This window comes from Amphiprion ocellaris, chromosome 6 (genome assembly GCF_022539595.1).
Source record: "Amphiprion ocellaris isolate individual 3 ecotype Okinawa chromosome 6, ASM2253959v1, whole genome shotgun sequence".
NCBI classification, from domain to species: domain Eukaryota; kingdom Metazoa; phylum Chordata; class Actinopteri; family Pomacentridae; genus Amphiprion; species Amphiprion ocellaris.
Genome location: NC_072771.1, coordinates 12,284,238 through 12,300,820, shown reverse-complemented (window position 1 = coordinate 12,300,820; position 16,583 = coordinate 12,284,238). Strand labels below are relative to the sequence as shown.

Genomic DNA, 16,583 nt, shown 5'->3' with positions numbered 1-16,583 from the left:
GATCATCGGGACCTCTCTTCCATCCATCCAGGATGCTGCACACAAGCGCTGTCTCAGCAGAGACCGCAACATTATCAAAGACTCCACACACCCCCACCATGGACTGTTCTCCCTGCTCCCCTCTGGGAGAAGGTTCTGTAGCATCAGAGCGAAAACAGCCAGGTTCTGTAACAGTTTCATACCCCAAGCCATCAGACTCTTAAATTCACAATAATCCTTCTGGACAGGGGCACCCATGGTGCACTGTGAATTGTAACAGCTGCTACATTCAGTGTTTCACTGCAGGAAAATTGCTGCTACTTCTTCACTGTGCAATACATGTGTGTACATGTGTGTGCGTGTGTGTGCGTGTGTGTGCGTGTGTGTGCGTGTGTGTGCGTGTGTGTGTGTGTGTGTGTGTGTGTGTGTGTATGTATATGTATGTATGCATATGTATGTGTGTGTGTATGTAAGTATATGTATGTACATGTGTATATATATATTAAAATAATTTTTATTTCAAATAATGTTTTTTTTTTTTTTTTTTACTGGTCTGATGGCGAGCTGTTGCATCGAAATTTCATTCCTAATGTGCACCAGCTAGCATATGTTCTGTTAGACAATAAAGTGGCTATCCTATTCTATGTTTGGCCTTGATCAACTGGAAATTCATTTACAACTGGTAGTTAATGTGTTTTTCTTGATATTTTTTTTTTGATAATCTGTCTCTTAGAATTAAAATAAATCTCCTATTAAAATTGTCGACAGCTCTTTTTTTGTGTATGTGGCCAAAACCATGAAATATGCAGAGGATCAAATACTTATTTCCCTCACTGTATGTGCAGCAAACCTTAGGAACCAATACTGTTAGCTTGCAGGGTGGGGCTTTCTGTGTCATTGTTTTTCTTTAGAAATGATTTCCAATTTCAACATGTATTGCTAAATTATCAGAATATTACACTTTTCTTTGTGTAATGTAGGGTACTTCAAGAGTGTTTAAGTGAAATCATAGGTGAGCTGGTGTGCTCCAGCTAGAGCAAGCAGAAGGAGGTAAGTAACGAGAGCTGCAGGGACTTAATGGATCTGCACATTGTAGTAGACTCAATAGTGTAAATGTATGTCTAAGCCATTTTAAGACATTAAAGGAACATTTTCATGGAAAAAAAAATCCAAATATGTAACTGTGGTAAACAGAGTCGAATTTTTAGGGGTTTAATTAATGATCGGAGAGGGACATTAACATGATGTTGTTGGCGAAACAAGGATCTGACACTCAAACATCATTTTACCCAGTTCTTTCCTCAAGCTCTTCCTGAATGATCCCCAAGGACCTCAGCATGTTTCAAACAAGAGGCACATATCGATACTGCGCTGCATCTAACAATTTTTGTAACTTTCCTTAACAGACCATGTGATAACCATGCTCTCATCAGGCAGTGATTGGACAGCTATGTGACAGAGTATGTAGGATCTGACCTTCCCTGTCAAGCTCTTCATGTCATTTTTCCAACAAACGTTTCAAGCTCTTTTTGTATGAACCATGAATGATTTTGAGAAGAGACTATATGAAAATTAAGACTTACTCCTGTGTGTACAATTTATTGCCTTAAAACAAACACATCCACAGCTACAGAGTTCTAGAAGAAAGACTTAAGAGGCAGCAGGTTGCAGACAAAATGGCAGGTTTTTTCCATCCCTCACTTGAGTGTTGCTTTTGGAAACATTCATCAGTTAATGAGTAAACCTTTGTTATAAAGCACTTTACAAAAACAGGGTTGCAAAATGGTATATATTTTGTGAATAAATACATATAATCACAAAAATGCAATTCAACCAAAGGCAAGCAAAAATTATTAAAAGAAGAAAAAGAGTAACAACTCAGGGAAAGGAAGCATCAATAAAATACCTGTAAGAAGAGTTAGGTCATGAAATGAGATATAAAACATTCAGCTAATGACTCTGGGCCCCCAGAGAGATTGCAAAAGTGTGGTGACAATAAGTTCTGAACTTGACTGCAGCACAATTAGAAGCCCTTGTTCTGATTGTCTGAGAGACCTCTTTTCTATATGGAGTAATTTACCAATATATAGAGGTGCCGAGTGGAAAAAAGTATTTCAGAGAATTCTGACTTCAACCTTAAGGTAAACCGTGTCTTAAATGTCGTGGCCTAATAGTGAATAAAGTGCATGATGATAGTCCATGTGAGAAGAGACAAAGCAACTCATTGTTCGAGATGTTGTAAAAATAGGAATGGGCATAGTTTAGCTATGTTTCTCAAATATACTAACAAAATTGGAAAACTGTTTCACCATAGGTCAAATCCTAAGGTTTCTGCAAGCCAGCTCTGAGTTGACAGACAGGAGACCTTAGTGCTACACTGAAATTTCAAGGGTGTGTAAAGACAAGAACTTTCATTTTGATTCAGATGCAATTTAAACATGCACAGCAAATAACTGTGCATATCTAAAAGTTGCCCCAGTTTCGCAAATACATACAGCTACACAGCATCAGCATAAACACAATAAAAGAAAATGCCAAATTTACATATAACATGTCCAACAGGGATTTGTAGAGACTGTTAGCAGAGTAGCAGCTCAATTCTATGGTGCCTCTGAACTGCACAACCCCTTCTACTCTAGTAATACGTTTTGCAAATGGAAATTGTGAACTACAACATGTGCAAGGGCATTGATGCAATCCTTCGTATATGAAGTGGTGGTCAAAAATTCTGCTTCTCAAACAGTATGAGCTAAGGCCCCAGCACCTCATCACGACAGCCTGCCCACTGCATCAGTGCTCTCTTCACTCGTAGGTATATGGCTCTCATCACCATGGCAACCATTGCACAATGTATTCAGTGCTTGGTAACCAGCACTAGTGTAGGCTGAGAAAAACAGGTTGCTTTTCTATTACCTTTTAAAGAAAAAATGGCGCATAATGCCAGGAAGATGATTTTTTATTCTCTTTATCTCTAAACTGTCAATCTTGTATCAGCTTAATTCTCACAGCTGGCAGCACTCTGCCATGCAGTGCTGAGACACATGCAGAAATATATGTGTGTGTATATACAAACACTCACATGCCACACACATCACAACTGATTTCAGTAATTAAGGGCTGTGTATACAGTAAAGTGCTCCTGTCTCTTTTTATATTAACAGTATTGCTAATTACACTGAGTTGACCCAGCAGATGCATGATGTAATCGTCATACAGAGAGCTACAGATTGTACAATCAGCATAGCCTAAAAATTCAGTGTACTGATTTGTCTTGCAAATAGACAAATAAACTTTTAACGAACTTAAATTGTATTTGTTCCATTATTGTGAAATTAATATTTCCTTCTCAGAGTTTCCAAACATTAAAAATCTTCACATCAAGTTTTATACTAATTTTTAAATAAAACACTGTACATGACCTGCATCGTTATATTGTATATTCTTGATGTAGAGACTTTCAAGTACTAAAAAAAGGTGACAATAATTTACATAAAGAGTGTACTGCAACATGAGACATTTCTGCACATTGCAGTAGGTGTTTAATGTTATACTGACTGCACCCCTACAGAGAGTGATGGGTTTCCAACATCATGTACCTGTCTAATTAAGTCACAACCCACACACTCAGCCTTGGTGACTTGACGCATTTCATCTGATTTCCCTTCATGAAATATACTTACTATACTTATTTTTGAAAAAAAATTTGGTTTCGAGCCCATACACATGATGAGTAAGTAATCTGTATCGCGACCAACTGACCTATCAATGTAATACCCAAGTTGCTCTCCTACCTGCTCTTTAATCTCTTGAAGTTTATTGCTTTGCTCCCGAATGTCATGAAGGAGCTGCAATGCTTTATCATCCTCTTGTGTCACCTCCATACGGGCCTGTTCCAAACTGCGCTTTAGACTCTGAAACCAAGATAGACGTATTTTCAGTCAGTTGACAGTCAGTTTTTTGGGTACTTCCAACTAAAAAAATCATGCACTCTACTACAAAAGCCCAGCAATAAATGCTTATAATGTATCTAATGTAAAGTTTTTGCATTAAATAGGTGTCCTATTTAATGCAATGACCTTAATTTTGGATGCAGCTGAATGGGACTGTGCTTAACTGAGAGGTGTTTTGTCCACTCGTGGTATATCAGTAAATTTGAAATACAATCTCTAAAATCCCAAACATAGCATTGAGAGCAGTCAAATCATTGTACTTATGTACACAGACACGTAAAAAACATAAATACACACACATGCATATTTGAAACAAGTGAAACAGTGTATGCAGTTTCCACTGTAGTAACTACGGCGACACTCACACTGCATTCTGTGATGTAAGTTGCCAGGTCCTGTTCCAGGATTGTTCTCTGAGTCTCCGAGGCCTTCAGTTCTATGTCCTTCTGCTGGAGCACTGACTCAAGGTCAGACATCTTCCTCTGGACAAGTGAGATCTCTTGCTCAACCTGAAAAAAAAGAATGTAGCATGGATCAAACTTTTCCTTTGACAGTTCAGTCAAGTAATTAATTTTCACATTTAAATCTTACAGTGACCCTTACTGTCTTGTCTTTTGAAAAAATTGTTTGGGTTGTCCCACGATGTCCTTACTGTCTTTATACTAGTAAAAAATACATGCATGCAAGTGTACAACACTTCAATTGTTTGATGGCATATGTCATTGGTAGCAATTGATGATACAATTACATCTGCTATTACAACATTACATGGCTTGTGGAGCACTGGAAACCAGAGAAACAGCAGGGCTGGCAGCACAGTCACAGCACTTAGTGTATGGTAGCATTAACACATAGTTGAAATGCAGGCACATGTTCACAAAAACACAGCAGTAAAACCAAAGGGTCAATATTGCACTATGATTATTTGCACTAATCTGATTATAACATGGGTTAATGGTTTATTATAAAAGGCTGGAAAAAACTATATTACATCTTTTTTATTATTGCATTTAATATCTCAGTGGATTCTTGAAGATGAACTGAATTGTTGGCTGGTCATTCTGTCTTCATTATTCAGTTTTGGCTGTGTTAAAAAGGCATTGGACAATTTTGGGTCACACCAAGAGGTGAGTTTTGAGTCATACAGAATTCATTATCAAGACATCTTATAACAATAATTCAACAAAGTTTGTTCTTAGTAGATATAAACTCATGCTTTATGACTATGAAGCATGAGTTTATATGAGTCAAGCTTAGTAGACATAAACTCTATAAACCAACATAGAGTTGGGGAATTGGTTAGCCTATTGTTGTCAAGTCCCTAGATGGCGCGCTCCTTGTTCAGCTTTACACATCTCTGCAAGCCACTTATTATATACTGTACTTTTCAGCATTTTGTTCAAGTTACAATAAAAAATAAACATTTTGCTTTAATCTTTCCACCAGCCAGTGGAGCACATCCACTAAAAGATTATCCTTAACAGTACAAACTCAAATGGCAGAAGTTTTTGATGGAGGTTGTTTAGCAAATCGCACATCAATATGATTTTAAACAAATCTTTATTTCTTTTAATACTGTTTGACATTACACACATTTATGTAAAAAAAATCAGTAAACACAGTTGATAAATCATAAATAAGAATGAGGGGAAAAGAACTAGTTTATAAGGGAGTGACATACACTATATTGCCAAAAGTATTCGCTCACCTGCCTTGACTTGCATATGAATATAAGTGACATCCCATTCCTAAGCCATAGGGTTCAGTATGATATCGGTCAACCCTTTGCAGCTATAACAGCTTCAACTCTTCTGGGAAGGCTGTCCACAAGGTTTAGGAGTGTGTTTATGGGAATTTTTGACCATTCTTCCAGAAGCGCATTTGTGAGGTCATACACTGATGTTGGACCAGAAGGTCTGGCTCTCAGTCTCCGCTCTAATTCATCCCAAAGGTGTTCTATCGGGTTGAGGTCAGGACTCTGTGCAGGCGAGTCAAGTTCATCCACACCAGACTCTGTCATCCATGTCTTTATGGACCTTGCTTTGTGCACTGGTGCACAGTCATGTTGGAAGAGGAAGGAGCCAGCTCCAAACTGTTCCCACAAAGTTGGGAGCATGGAATTGTCCAATATGCTGAAGCACTCAGAGTTCCTTTCATTGGAACTAAGGGGCCAAACCCAGCTCCTGAAAAACAACCCCACACCATAATCCCCCCTCCACCAAACTTTACACTTGGCACAATGCAGTCCGACAAGTATCGTTCTCCTGGCAACCACCAAACTCAGACTCGTCCATCAGATTGCCAGATGGAGAAGCGTGATTCATCACTCCAGAGAACACGTCTCCACTGCTCTAGAGTCCAGTGGCGGCGTGCTTTACAGCACTGCATCCGACACTTTGCATTGCACTTGGTGATGTATGGCTTGGATGCAGCTGCTCGGCCATGGAAACTCATTCCATGAAGCTCTCTGCGCACTGTTCTTGAGCTAATCTGAAGGCCACATGAAGTTTGAGGGTCTGTAGCGATTGACTCTGCAGAAAGTTGGCGACCTCTTCACACTATGCGCCTCAGCATCTGCTGACCCCGCTCTGTCAGTTTACGTGGCCTACCACTTGGTGACTGAGTTGCTGTCGTTCCCACACATTTCCACTTTCTTATAATACAGCTGACAGTTGACTGTGGAATATTTAGGAGCGAGGAAATGTCACAACTGGATTTGTTGCATAGGTGGCATCCTATCACAGTTCCATGCTGGAATTCACTGAGCTCCTGAGAGCGACCCATTCTTTCACAAATGTTTGTAAAAGCAGTCTGCATGCCTAGGTACTTGATTTTATACACCTGTGGCCATGGAAGTGATTGGAACACCTGATTCTGATTATTTGGATGGGTGAGCGAATACTTTTGGCAATATAGTGTATATATAGGAGAAATGTATGCTTCACCAAAATAGTGCAAAACACTGTCCACCATACTGGTCTGGACCTCAACAATACATGCTCAAGAGTGACGTGGAGTACGAAGATAAACATAAACAAACCAATAAACGCACCAACTCAGCCTCATTGTAAACGCAAACTGACAAATAGATGGCTTTCATAGCTTACTCTGGAAACAAACTCTTACCATGTGAAGAGTAATACCTGTGACATGTGTCCGGCAATTCTGGCTGTTTTATGTTAAGTAATGTGGTTTTCCCAAAGGAGATGGTCTTATCTAGAGAGCTGATGGATGTAGTCACTAATCTGCAGGAGAGAAGAGAGTGAGGAGATGGTAGATAGAGAATAAGACAGGAAACATGACAATAAACAGCCTTTCTGATAAGCCTCTCTTGAAAACTGAAGGACTGACTCAATACTCTTATGTAAAACACTTATCTTTTATAACCATACTGTATAGATGACTTTTACAGTCTGTCAAACTGAATAATTTACTTTCCATATGTGTTCTGCTGCTCGTTGCAGCATACTATAAAATTAATGTGTCTAAATGTTTTAATATTAAAGAGTTAAACAAGGGAATATTGTAGCCGTAGATCACAGCTGTAATTCTAGCAATCAAAGCTAGATCTATTTATGTTCATTAACTATTCAAGCACATGTACAACGATTAAACACATTTTATGACCTAACTGTAATGTTGGTTGTAATACCAAGAATCGCATTTATCAAACAAGCACAGAAGACTTGAGAAATTCATGCATCATACAGACCTATTCATTCCAGAGCAGTGACGCTTTCAATATTAACACTTATTCAATTCATACAGTAGCATGTGCACACAGATGGCTAGCAGATAAACCATGTTATTCACAGTTTCGGTATTTTGTGAGTAAACCACTGGAGATCCGTATTGTGCTGACCAAATATGTGATCGTATTCTAGCTTAACAGAGACTAAAAATAGCCTGCTTGTGTTCACACAACAGCCTCTTTTACACCACTGGATATATTTGGCAGCTTTTGTGATCAAGTAGCAGGCAGAAGAATGAGCGACAGAGGGAGAATGTCTATTAAAAGCACAGGCTCACCTCCCACTCCTCCCTACAGTAACATGCTCAACTCAAGCGCAATTTTGTGTTTTTACTGTTTCATTGCTGTGTTCATGATAAATGTAATTCATATTGTGAAAGTGTACTGTCTTGTCTACGACCAGGAAGACATGCTGGCCAGAGAATCACATACAGTAGCATCTGTGTAAAAAAAAACACAGATAAACAACAGTCATAAATCTCTAGAGGCAGCACTGGTGCTTATTAATATTTACCCAGAAATGTGACTAATGTAATCATTGTGCTTCGAGGATCATTTGGGGGGTGGGATGTTCAGCAAGCCAACAGGCTACACAGAATGTGCCCATGCTGCTTCAGAATACTGCCGGAAATTCCAGTTTCATTGGCATGACATGATGCAGGAGCAGGTGGCTTGTAATGAGTGATGATGAGTGAGCACAGTGTTTGCTGAGGTGAGCTTTGTCATGCACCTGCTGATCTTCAGCTTGTACACACACCACATCAATGGCACATATTCCTGTGGTCTAGTTTAGATTAAATATCAAACTGTACAATTTCTATTTATTGGTGGACAGGCAGTTAGAAAAACTATATTAACTTTGCAGGTATGATCCTCAAAAGATTCAAAAGGTTTTCACTCATGTGAAATTGCTTTCACTCTGAGACACAGAATTCTTATGTACCCCTGGTTCATGTCTTCCAGCAAGTCTATACCCCTCCTTTGACAGTTGGAAGCATACTTCTAAAAGTGTCTAATGAGTCTCATACATCTATATGTGCTGAGACACAAACAACACCGCATGATTTAGTGTTGTTTACTTCTTAACAATGTGAAGAACTTCCACAACAGCCAGCCAGCAATAAAGTTGGTGGTTATAGGGTGCCATCATAGCATGAGGCACCAGATGGGTTTCAGATCTGACTGTCTTCCTCCCAGATTCAAGTGCTAGCTGACTGCCCATAATGAGCTGAGCTAACAGACTGTGCAGCTGGGCTCCTCCTCTGCAATAATTAGCTCCCTGAAAGCTATAACTAATAACTATACTTTTAAAAGCTCATTAGAACAACGGGAAAGACAGTTTGACCACTGAGCTGGCCAAACTGTTTGTAATATGTTCAAATCCAGAAAATAGTCAAATGGTTGTGCTTGGCTTAACAATTTGTGCCAGCAACATAGTTACAGTACCTGCAATCAGGAATGTTTGAAAGATATTCCATTTTATGAGAGTTCATCAACAGAACAGTAACATTCAGAGGAGAACATTGGCTTCAAACTCAGTCGAGGAGCTCTTTTTCGTGGGTTGAATAATGTGTGCTGGGCTGTGAGTCAGAGATGTTGAAGAGGAGGAGAGAGGTTGCATCCCAGTCATGGTGTTGCTCTACATTCAGTCTGGGTGACGAGGGGCCAGTGCTACTGTATGGGCTGTAGGCAGCGGTGAATCACCGACCTGTTGCAACACTGTAGTGGCACAGATTCCTCTCTAAAAACAGGCTCTCTGTCCTTCTTCCATCTATTCCCCTCTAGTTTGATCTTTTGGACCATCCTCTCCACGTATACTAAGAGGCATTGCCTATTGTTATGACAACAACATATTAGCAATACCACAGTCATGCAAGAAAGAATAAGTTCCTCAAGCCTCAGCCTTTGCAGTAGTTCTCTGTTTCAAACAGCCTTCTCTGGCTCCATAACTTCCTGCTAACATCTAGTTTGAAGATCAGAAAAGCTGAACCCCGGCCAGTTTGTAGATGAAGCATCATCTACAGAATCTGTGCTTGACATTACAAAGCAAAAAATTTTGGGAGGTGTATAACAGGCCTAGTGCATTTGTACAATTCATACATGTGAATATTTGAATCCATTTGAATGTATATAAATCAACTGTTTTAAATAATAGTAGAGCTAAGAGCAAATTTACAGCTCACACATTGGTATAACTAAGACTTGAAGGTGCTGCAAGAGACATTGGAGCTAACATTACTTGTGGCATGCACCAGCACGTTCTAAGGAACACACAAACACTGGTCAGAAATAGCTACTTTTTGCTACGTGAGCTGTTATAGGAAAAATCCACCCTGAAACTGTTAAAAACGGTGCTGGCAGTTTGGATTTCTCAGCCTGAAGTTTCCAAGCAACTGCTTATGAGAAGATATGCTGTCATGTTAAAATTCTTCTGGAACATAGGATAAAAAGAGTGTAAACCCAATCAACTAAAGCCTCAAGTAGCCTTCAATTGCTAGTTGACATTATTCCTGAACTCTCCAATGACAAGCCTGCTGCACGGTGACTGTCCTACATAACAAGGTGGCACTAAAAACACTTTCCACGAGGATACTGGATTTAAGTATTATCCATTTGTGGTGGTCGAGTTGAATGAATATCACAATCTATGAAAGTATGCTAAGCACTTGGAAAAGCACTTCAAAAATCCAACCCATCATTACATCACAAATCCAAATGACAAAGAGGATCAGTGTGGGCTTCTAAAGAAGCCTTGTGGGAAAACGACACTTGAGAATATGGAGCAGTAGAGCTCCCTCTCATCACTACTTACATTAACATTGGCAGATCTGTTCTGCAGAGAGTTAGTTTCTCTTTGACTACACACAGGTATCTTTTATTCCCTTTCTACCATCTACCATCAGTTTGGACTGCCTCCGCAAACAGATAACTACAGATTAAAGACTAACAACTATGACTGCATAGTCCTCCTGACAAACTTTTAATCATTTTACAAGAAACATAGTAAATATACAAAAATAAAGCATGCTCATGATTAAGCATTAATCACATTATCTGCTTTGTGTACACAACCCTTATGTATACAGTATGCTTCATTGTTATACTATCCAATTTTTAAAATTTTCTCTGCCACTAACACAATCTCTCCATTAATATTCTGTTCCTATCAGTATTGGAATTTGTGATCCAGCCAAATAGATGCCAGAAAGATGCAGCAAGCTTCCTTCACCTTTCCTCTAGCTTTGTTAAAACCTGCTGTTACCATAGAGATACTTTCCTTCAACCACAGTCTTCATCTTGTTATAGTTTTATCTACTCACTTTGTAATTTCAGCCCTATTTCGGCACTTAATCTCCACCCCAACTACTTCAGCACCTTATCAAATGGTGGCTTAAGGTGAGCTGAGATTATTTGAAGAATCCCTGAATGACAGACAGTCAGATAAACTTTGTCTCAAAACTTCGTCAGTCTTGGTAAAGATTCATCAGATTTCTGAAAAAGGTTGCTGTGGTCTCAATATGATCATATATAAACAGTGAAGAGTTGAAACACCACCCCAGGGAGTGATAGCCATCTGTATGAGTATATGCTACAGTAAGCAGAGCAATGAAGAGAGATGAGCAAACAAAGGCACAGCATTTCAGTGTCGTGACCAAGAACAGTGCTCAGCCCTAACAGACAAAATACAGCTCCTGCATAAGCTCGGTGCTACCTTAGTTATCTCATCCCTCCATAAATCCTCAGCTGTAGTGACAGTCAATCAATCCGTCAAGTAATAGTTCCATTTAACAATACACTGTAGCAGTTCAGACCTTTACAGCAAGGACCCTGGTTTCATCCTTACCCCAACCCAGTCATCACACTCAGCCCCTGCCATATCTTTGATTGGAGCACTAAGTATATTAGTATAGCACTTACTCAGAGACATCTACAGCTGATAGGTTTTCTATGCAGCTCCTTAGACGCAGCAGCTCTTCGTCCGGTAAGCCCGTTCATGTGGGGTCTCCCTCGGAAGCCACCAGCCAGAATGAGAGCTTCGCTGGTTCATCAAATTTGGGGATGTCATCCTCACTGGGGAGAAGTAGAGCCGAAAGGAGAGAGAGATGCGCTGTGACAGGGCAGAAAGCTGTGAGGCAGTGAGCGCGAGAGGAGATTACTGCTTACAGAGAGAGGAGAGAGGGAGGGAGTGAAGGACTACATAGAAATTGCATTGTAGAGTAATGCAGCACACCAGTGATCACATTCTGTAGAGAACGAGAGGAAGCGCTCACTCATATGCTCTCCCATACCACCCCCCAGCTCTTTCATCCTCTCCCATACTGCAGCAGCCGTCTCTAATCACACTAATGTATGCAGCTTGACACGTCCTGTACATTCATTTTGGTTGCTTAAGATTTCTTGAACTGTACAGTTAATTAGCTTCTAAGCACAGCGATCTTACTAAACCACCTCAAAATCAGCAGCAGCACTGCAGTCTAATAACTGGAAGAACACTGATGCTATTACAGCAAATTTCTGCTTTCATCTGCTAGTAAACAAGAATGAAAGTAATTAAAAATAGATGAATTTCAATTACTGCAAGGTTTTAGCAAAAGAGTTGCAGGTCTGATTTGTAATATTCAGTGTTTTTTCTGTATAAACGATGAATGAATCAATTATTCTATTTCTATAGATTCTGAGAACCATTTTCTCAGAGAGAGGCAAGCTACTAACATTTGAGTCTACTACATATTGAACATTTTCCCTTTAATGTCATTGTGCTGTATGTGTTACAATCTGCTCATTTTACTGAGCGCAGTCTTAGCATAAGTGAACTGGAATGATCTAAGAATATATTATAATCCTGTACAGCCAAGTTGTGATCCACAGTAACAAAGTACATTGAAAGTAATGTGATGGAATGCGCACACATAACAATGTATATGAAGTATTACTGTGTCAAAGTAAACATGAAAACAGTATATGTCATGTCACAACTTAACAAGGTCCCACGTGTCTGACACTAATTTAGGCTTAGCTCAATTTTCCTGTCTTTATGCAAATGTAAGCCAAGTGACACGTCACTGTAATACTGACTTGCAAACAACACACACACATGATGACAGCTTACACACACAGTAACAGATGGCAGAGCCTAACCTGGCAAGCAGTACTACATCAGCGCAGCAGAAGGAACAAAATGCTTAGAAGGTGAAAACACAGGACTGTACAATCAATGAGTGTTAGAGTAATCAGTGGCAGAATGAGAACATGGGCAGTACTCATATTTCTTGCTTTGTTAATTAGATTTTTACAATCTTAATACTAACAAAGGTGTATGATGTCCTTTACTTTGTTGTGTAAAAAGCACAGTGTCTTTTTGTACTTCAGCCTAGGCCATTATACCCTAATATGTTGGTTAGGAATCAGAGCATTCCTCTACTATCTCATCTGTACCCTCCCTGCTGTTGAGAACAGATTGAATTTTTCCCTTTTCTCTTGGAATCCAGTGCATTATTGATATTTTTGAGATCAGTCGCTTCAGACTTTGCTTCAGACAAGCAGATCTGTTACGTTAATATGGAGAGAAACCTGTGTCTGGACAAATACACATCCAGGAAGAGTCCCTAATTAAAGAGTTCCCCAGATAGACTGACAATGAGGTCATTACCTGCCAAAGAAACAGTACGCATGCCCAAAGCCTTTTAAAGAAATTTAGTAACTAATAACTGTGGAGGTGAGAAGCATAGAATTCAGAGAGAAGTTTTCTTATTGTTCCTTAATTATCCCTATGAAAACAAGTGGAATTGTTCATAAATATAACTATTTTCTATACCAATACATAATGCAGTATGTTGTTTGAAGTATGACTGCTTTCACCCTGACACTTTACAAATCACACCAAATGGTTTGTTACCACATGTTGTGGTAACCAGAAATTGTGTAGACTTGCCACAACAGGTTACCTCCAAATCACATCTTAGCAAAGAACTTGATTTAATGATAAACTGCTCATTTTTATTGTAATATTTTAGTGCCTATAATGTACTAACATCAGTATGAAGAAGGGCTGTATGTGATTTGGATTACTGGGATGAGGCAGGCATCAAACTGATGTTACCTAGCAACAAGGTATTGTATGTCTCTAAGGCCAATCACCGTTTATTTCTGAAGTGAAGATGGAAAATCACAATCTTTTTCATTGGGTGTTTTTATTGGTTTCCTCAGTAATGTACTGTAATTAATTACTTTTCAATTACTTTAGATTCAGAGTCTGCTGACAAATCTTTTTTTTCAAATCTTTCGGCAATGTGCATGCACAGTGTTCCTGAATTTTGTTTTCCTTTGTTGTTCCTAAAGAATAATTAACACTAAACAGTATAGCAATGGCAGAAACTATTAACAGGGGAAAATGTATATGATCAGACAGAGCAGTATCTCTTTAGCAGTTGCTACTAGCTTTCCAAGTCATTTACCAGAGGTAGCTGTATAAAAGCACTGCCATCCACTGGCAAAATGGTGAAACAGCCTCATTTCTATGTCCTGTGTGTTCTGTCATGTTGATATAAGGGTGGGGCTATTAGAGAGAAATACTGCAATCTAGAGGTTTGAAGAGCCTGGTTTTGTTACATAACAGGAAGCAAAACCTTGAATTAGTTGAAAAAAGGCAGAAAAAGACAAAGTCAGGCCTGTATGACTAAGGGTTGGCGTTACATAAGCACAGAACACTCAGTACTTGGAAGGCGCTCCTCTTGATCATCACTTGAAATTGTCACTATTAAAGAAGCTAAATTCACTGTCTGAGGGAATTTATAACTGATTACTCATTCTGTAAATCACACAAAATGGCTACAACACTGATGTGGAATGGGGACGGAGATATGTTGTCACTACCAATTCTACAAACAATGCTCGTTTAGCAGAAGGCTATGCATGTTCTCTTAGATGAAAATGCCTTTGCTACTGAGTATAAATACAGACTATCTGCATATTTTATTCATGAATCCTTAAAATAATCTCCACTTGTCTCCACTTATCAAAACAAATAATGCCCAACAAAACCGGTAATCATTCAAAAAGAGCTGTGTCGTATTCAGTTTTATAGTGTTGGCCATTATAATATAACGATCCCAAAATGCCAAAATGTATCTCTTCAAAGAAGCAAGCTAGGTGCAGTGGTGTGTGTAGGCTGATGAGTTGTTTACCCATCATTTTGGGGAATGTGAATGTAATATCTTTTTTTCCCCACAGAGGGAGCCATTGTCTAAAAGAGCAAGCAATCACCATCCAAGGAGGACAGTCAATATTACTTTTTTCATTTTGATGACTGACTCCTTATTTGATTATTACTTCTGACAATCAACTTCATGCAGTGTAAAAAGTACTGATAAAAATATGTATTTTATGTACAAAACAAAGACATGTAGTATCACATTCTTCAGAGCTCATCACAGTGCATTGTTAATCAGAAATACTAGTCGGAAAAGAAAAGATACTATTATCTGTAAAAACACACTGCATACTGATCGATCATGCTGTAACACAGCTTTTCACTGTTTTTTATAGCACAAATGTTGCTGCTGTGTTTGTTGCTATTTGCCATTAACTCAACACCAGTATCATTACGCTAATACAACATCTACCGCTAAATTAATTCAGCTTAGTGGTTTACCAAAGCAGTGAGATTTTGATGTGCTCTGAGGAAATCATCCATTATCCAGCATGTGGCCCCCTTGGCCTCTAAAGCTAGGCTACGGTGGACCAGCAGGCTGTGACCCACTTCTTTTGTGCCCCCAGTTTATCAGCTCAAGAGGCTTTGTTTGTAATCATTCATCACAAATGCCCTGCCCCCACATCCTAACCTCATCCATCCCACCCACACACACAGATGTAGGCACACAGCAATATCTGTACTGAGAATCCTTAACCTTTAACCTGTGCTCACACTACACTAAACTCAATAAAAATTGTGATCCTAATCCTTAATTTATGCCCTCACCCTAAATTAGCCTTTTAAGATAATTGGGAAGCAGTTCTCAAATATGTTTACCTCACTTTCCTACCTTTATTAAAGCTGTAGGCATAGTATAAAATATGAGTGAGGTTCAGCTTGTGACAGACTACCTTGACCGGCCTTTTTTTCCAGTAATTTAACTTCTGGTCATCTCTAGTGATATAGACAAGCTACTTACTGCTACTTACGACAGCTAATTAATGTTAATTAATGCTGAATTTGTATAACTTTTCGACAACTAACACTAGCTACCTTAACAGCTACAATTAAATTAGCTAGCTACGTCTTGGTAAGCAGTATGCTAGGCATAGCAGCTAAGACATTAATTACATGACCACCTGAGTTGCGTTATATGCATTTCTCAGTTAAAGTAATTATAACCATTCCCAAAAACGTAACTTTCCTATTCAAGTATTTACAGAAATGCAGTTTATTAGGCTTATTGGCTCCAATTTGTATCTCTGCGTTGCATTTTCGACAGAAACTGTTTCGCAGTTTATTGGAAACGGTATGAAATGTAAGCAAACTGGTCAGAGCATAGAATGTATAAGCAACAAATAGCTCAGAGGAGCTATTTGTTACTATTAATTTATTTTACTACTACTATTAATGGTACTATTTGTATACATTTTTGACAATTAACAATAGCAACCCAAACAGCTATCACTGAATTAGCTACATCTTCATAGACGTGTGCTACCAAATAAGTAGCCTTAGCTGTCATTATCTGCTAGATAGCTTACAGCTAGCAGCTATAATAGTAGAAGTTAGTAACGACCTATGTTTTGTTATTGGCATTTTTGGTTAAAGGTAAAACAAACAATGATTTTACCAATTCAAAAAGAAAAATCTTTATATTGAAGTATTATTTTCAAAAATCAAACGTATTTACCTTACTGGCTATTCACAT

General features: G+C 38.8%; 1 protein-coding gene across 9 annotated transcripts in view; it reads right to left on the bottom strand.

The window, feature by feature from the left end:
* Positions 1 to 11,932, bottom strand: part of LOC111567175 (citron Rho-interacting kinase) — a 54,927-nt gene extending 42,995 nt beyond the window's left edge. For 3 of the 9 annotated variants that reach the window (XM_035947190.2, XM_023268116.3, XM_035947191.2), the window contains exons 1-4: positions 11,599 to 11,931; positions 7,073 to 7,174; positions 4,295 to 4,438; positions 3,771 to 3,890 (exon numbers count right to left, since the gene is read on the bottom strand). In XM_035947190.2, coding sequence (XP_035803083.1) covers positions 3,771 to 3,890; positions 4,295 to 4,438; positions 7,073 to 7,081 — 273 coding nt within the window. In that variant the 5' untranslated portion in view covers positions 7,082 to 7,174; positions 11,599 to 11,931. Of the gene's footprint in view, positions 1 to 3,770; positions 3,891 to 4,294; positions 4,439 to 7,055; positions 7,175 to 11,598 lie in introns of all 9 variants that reach the window. The other 6 variants (XM_035947185.2, XM_035947187.2, XM_023268122.3 and 3 more) reach the window with 4 other exon arrangements.
* Positions 11,933 to 16,583: the final 4,651 nt, after the last annotated feature.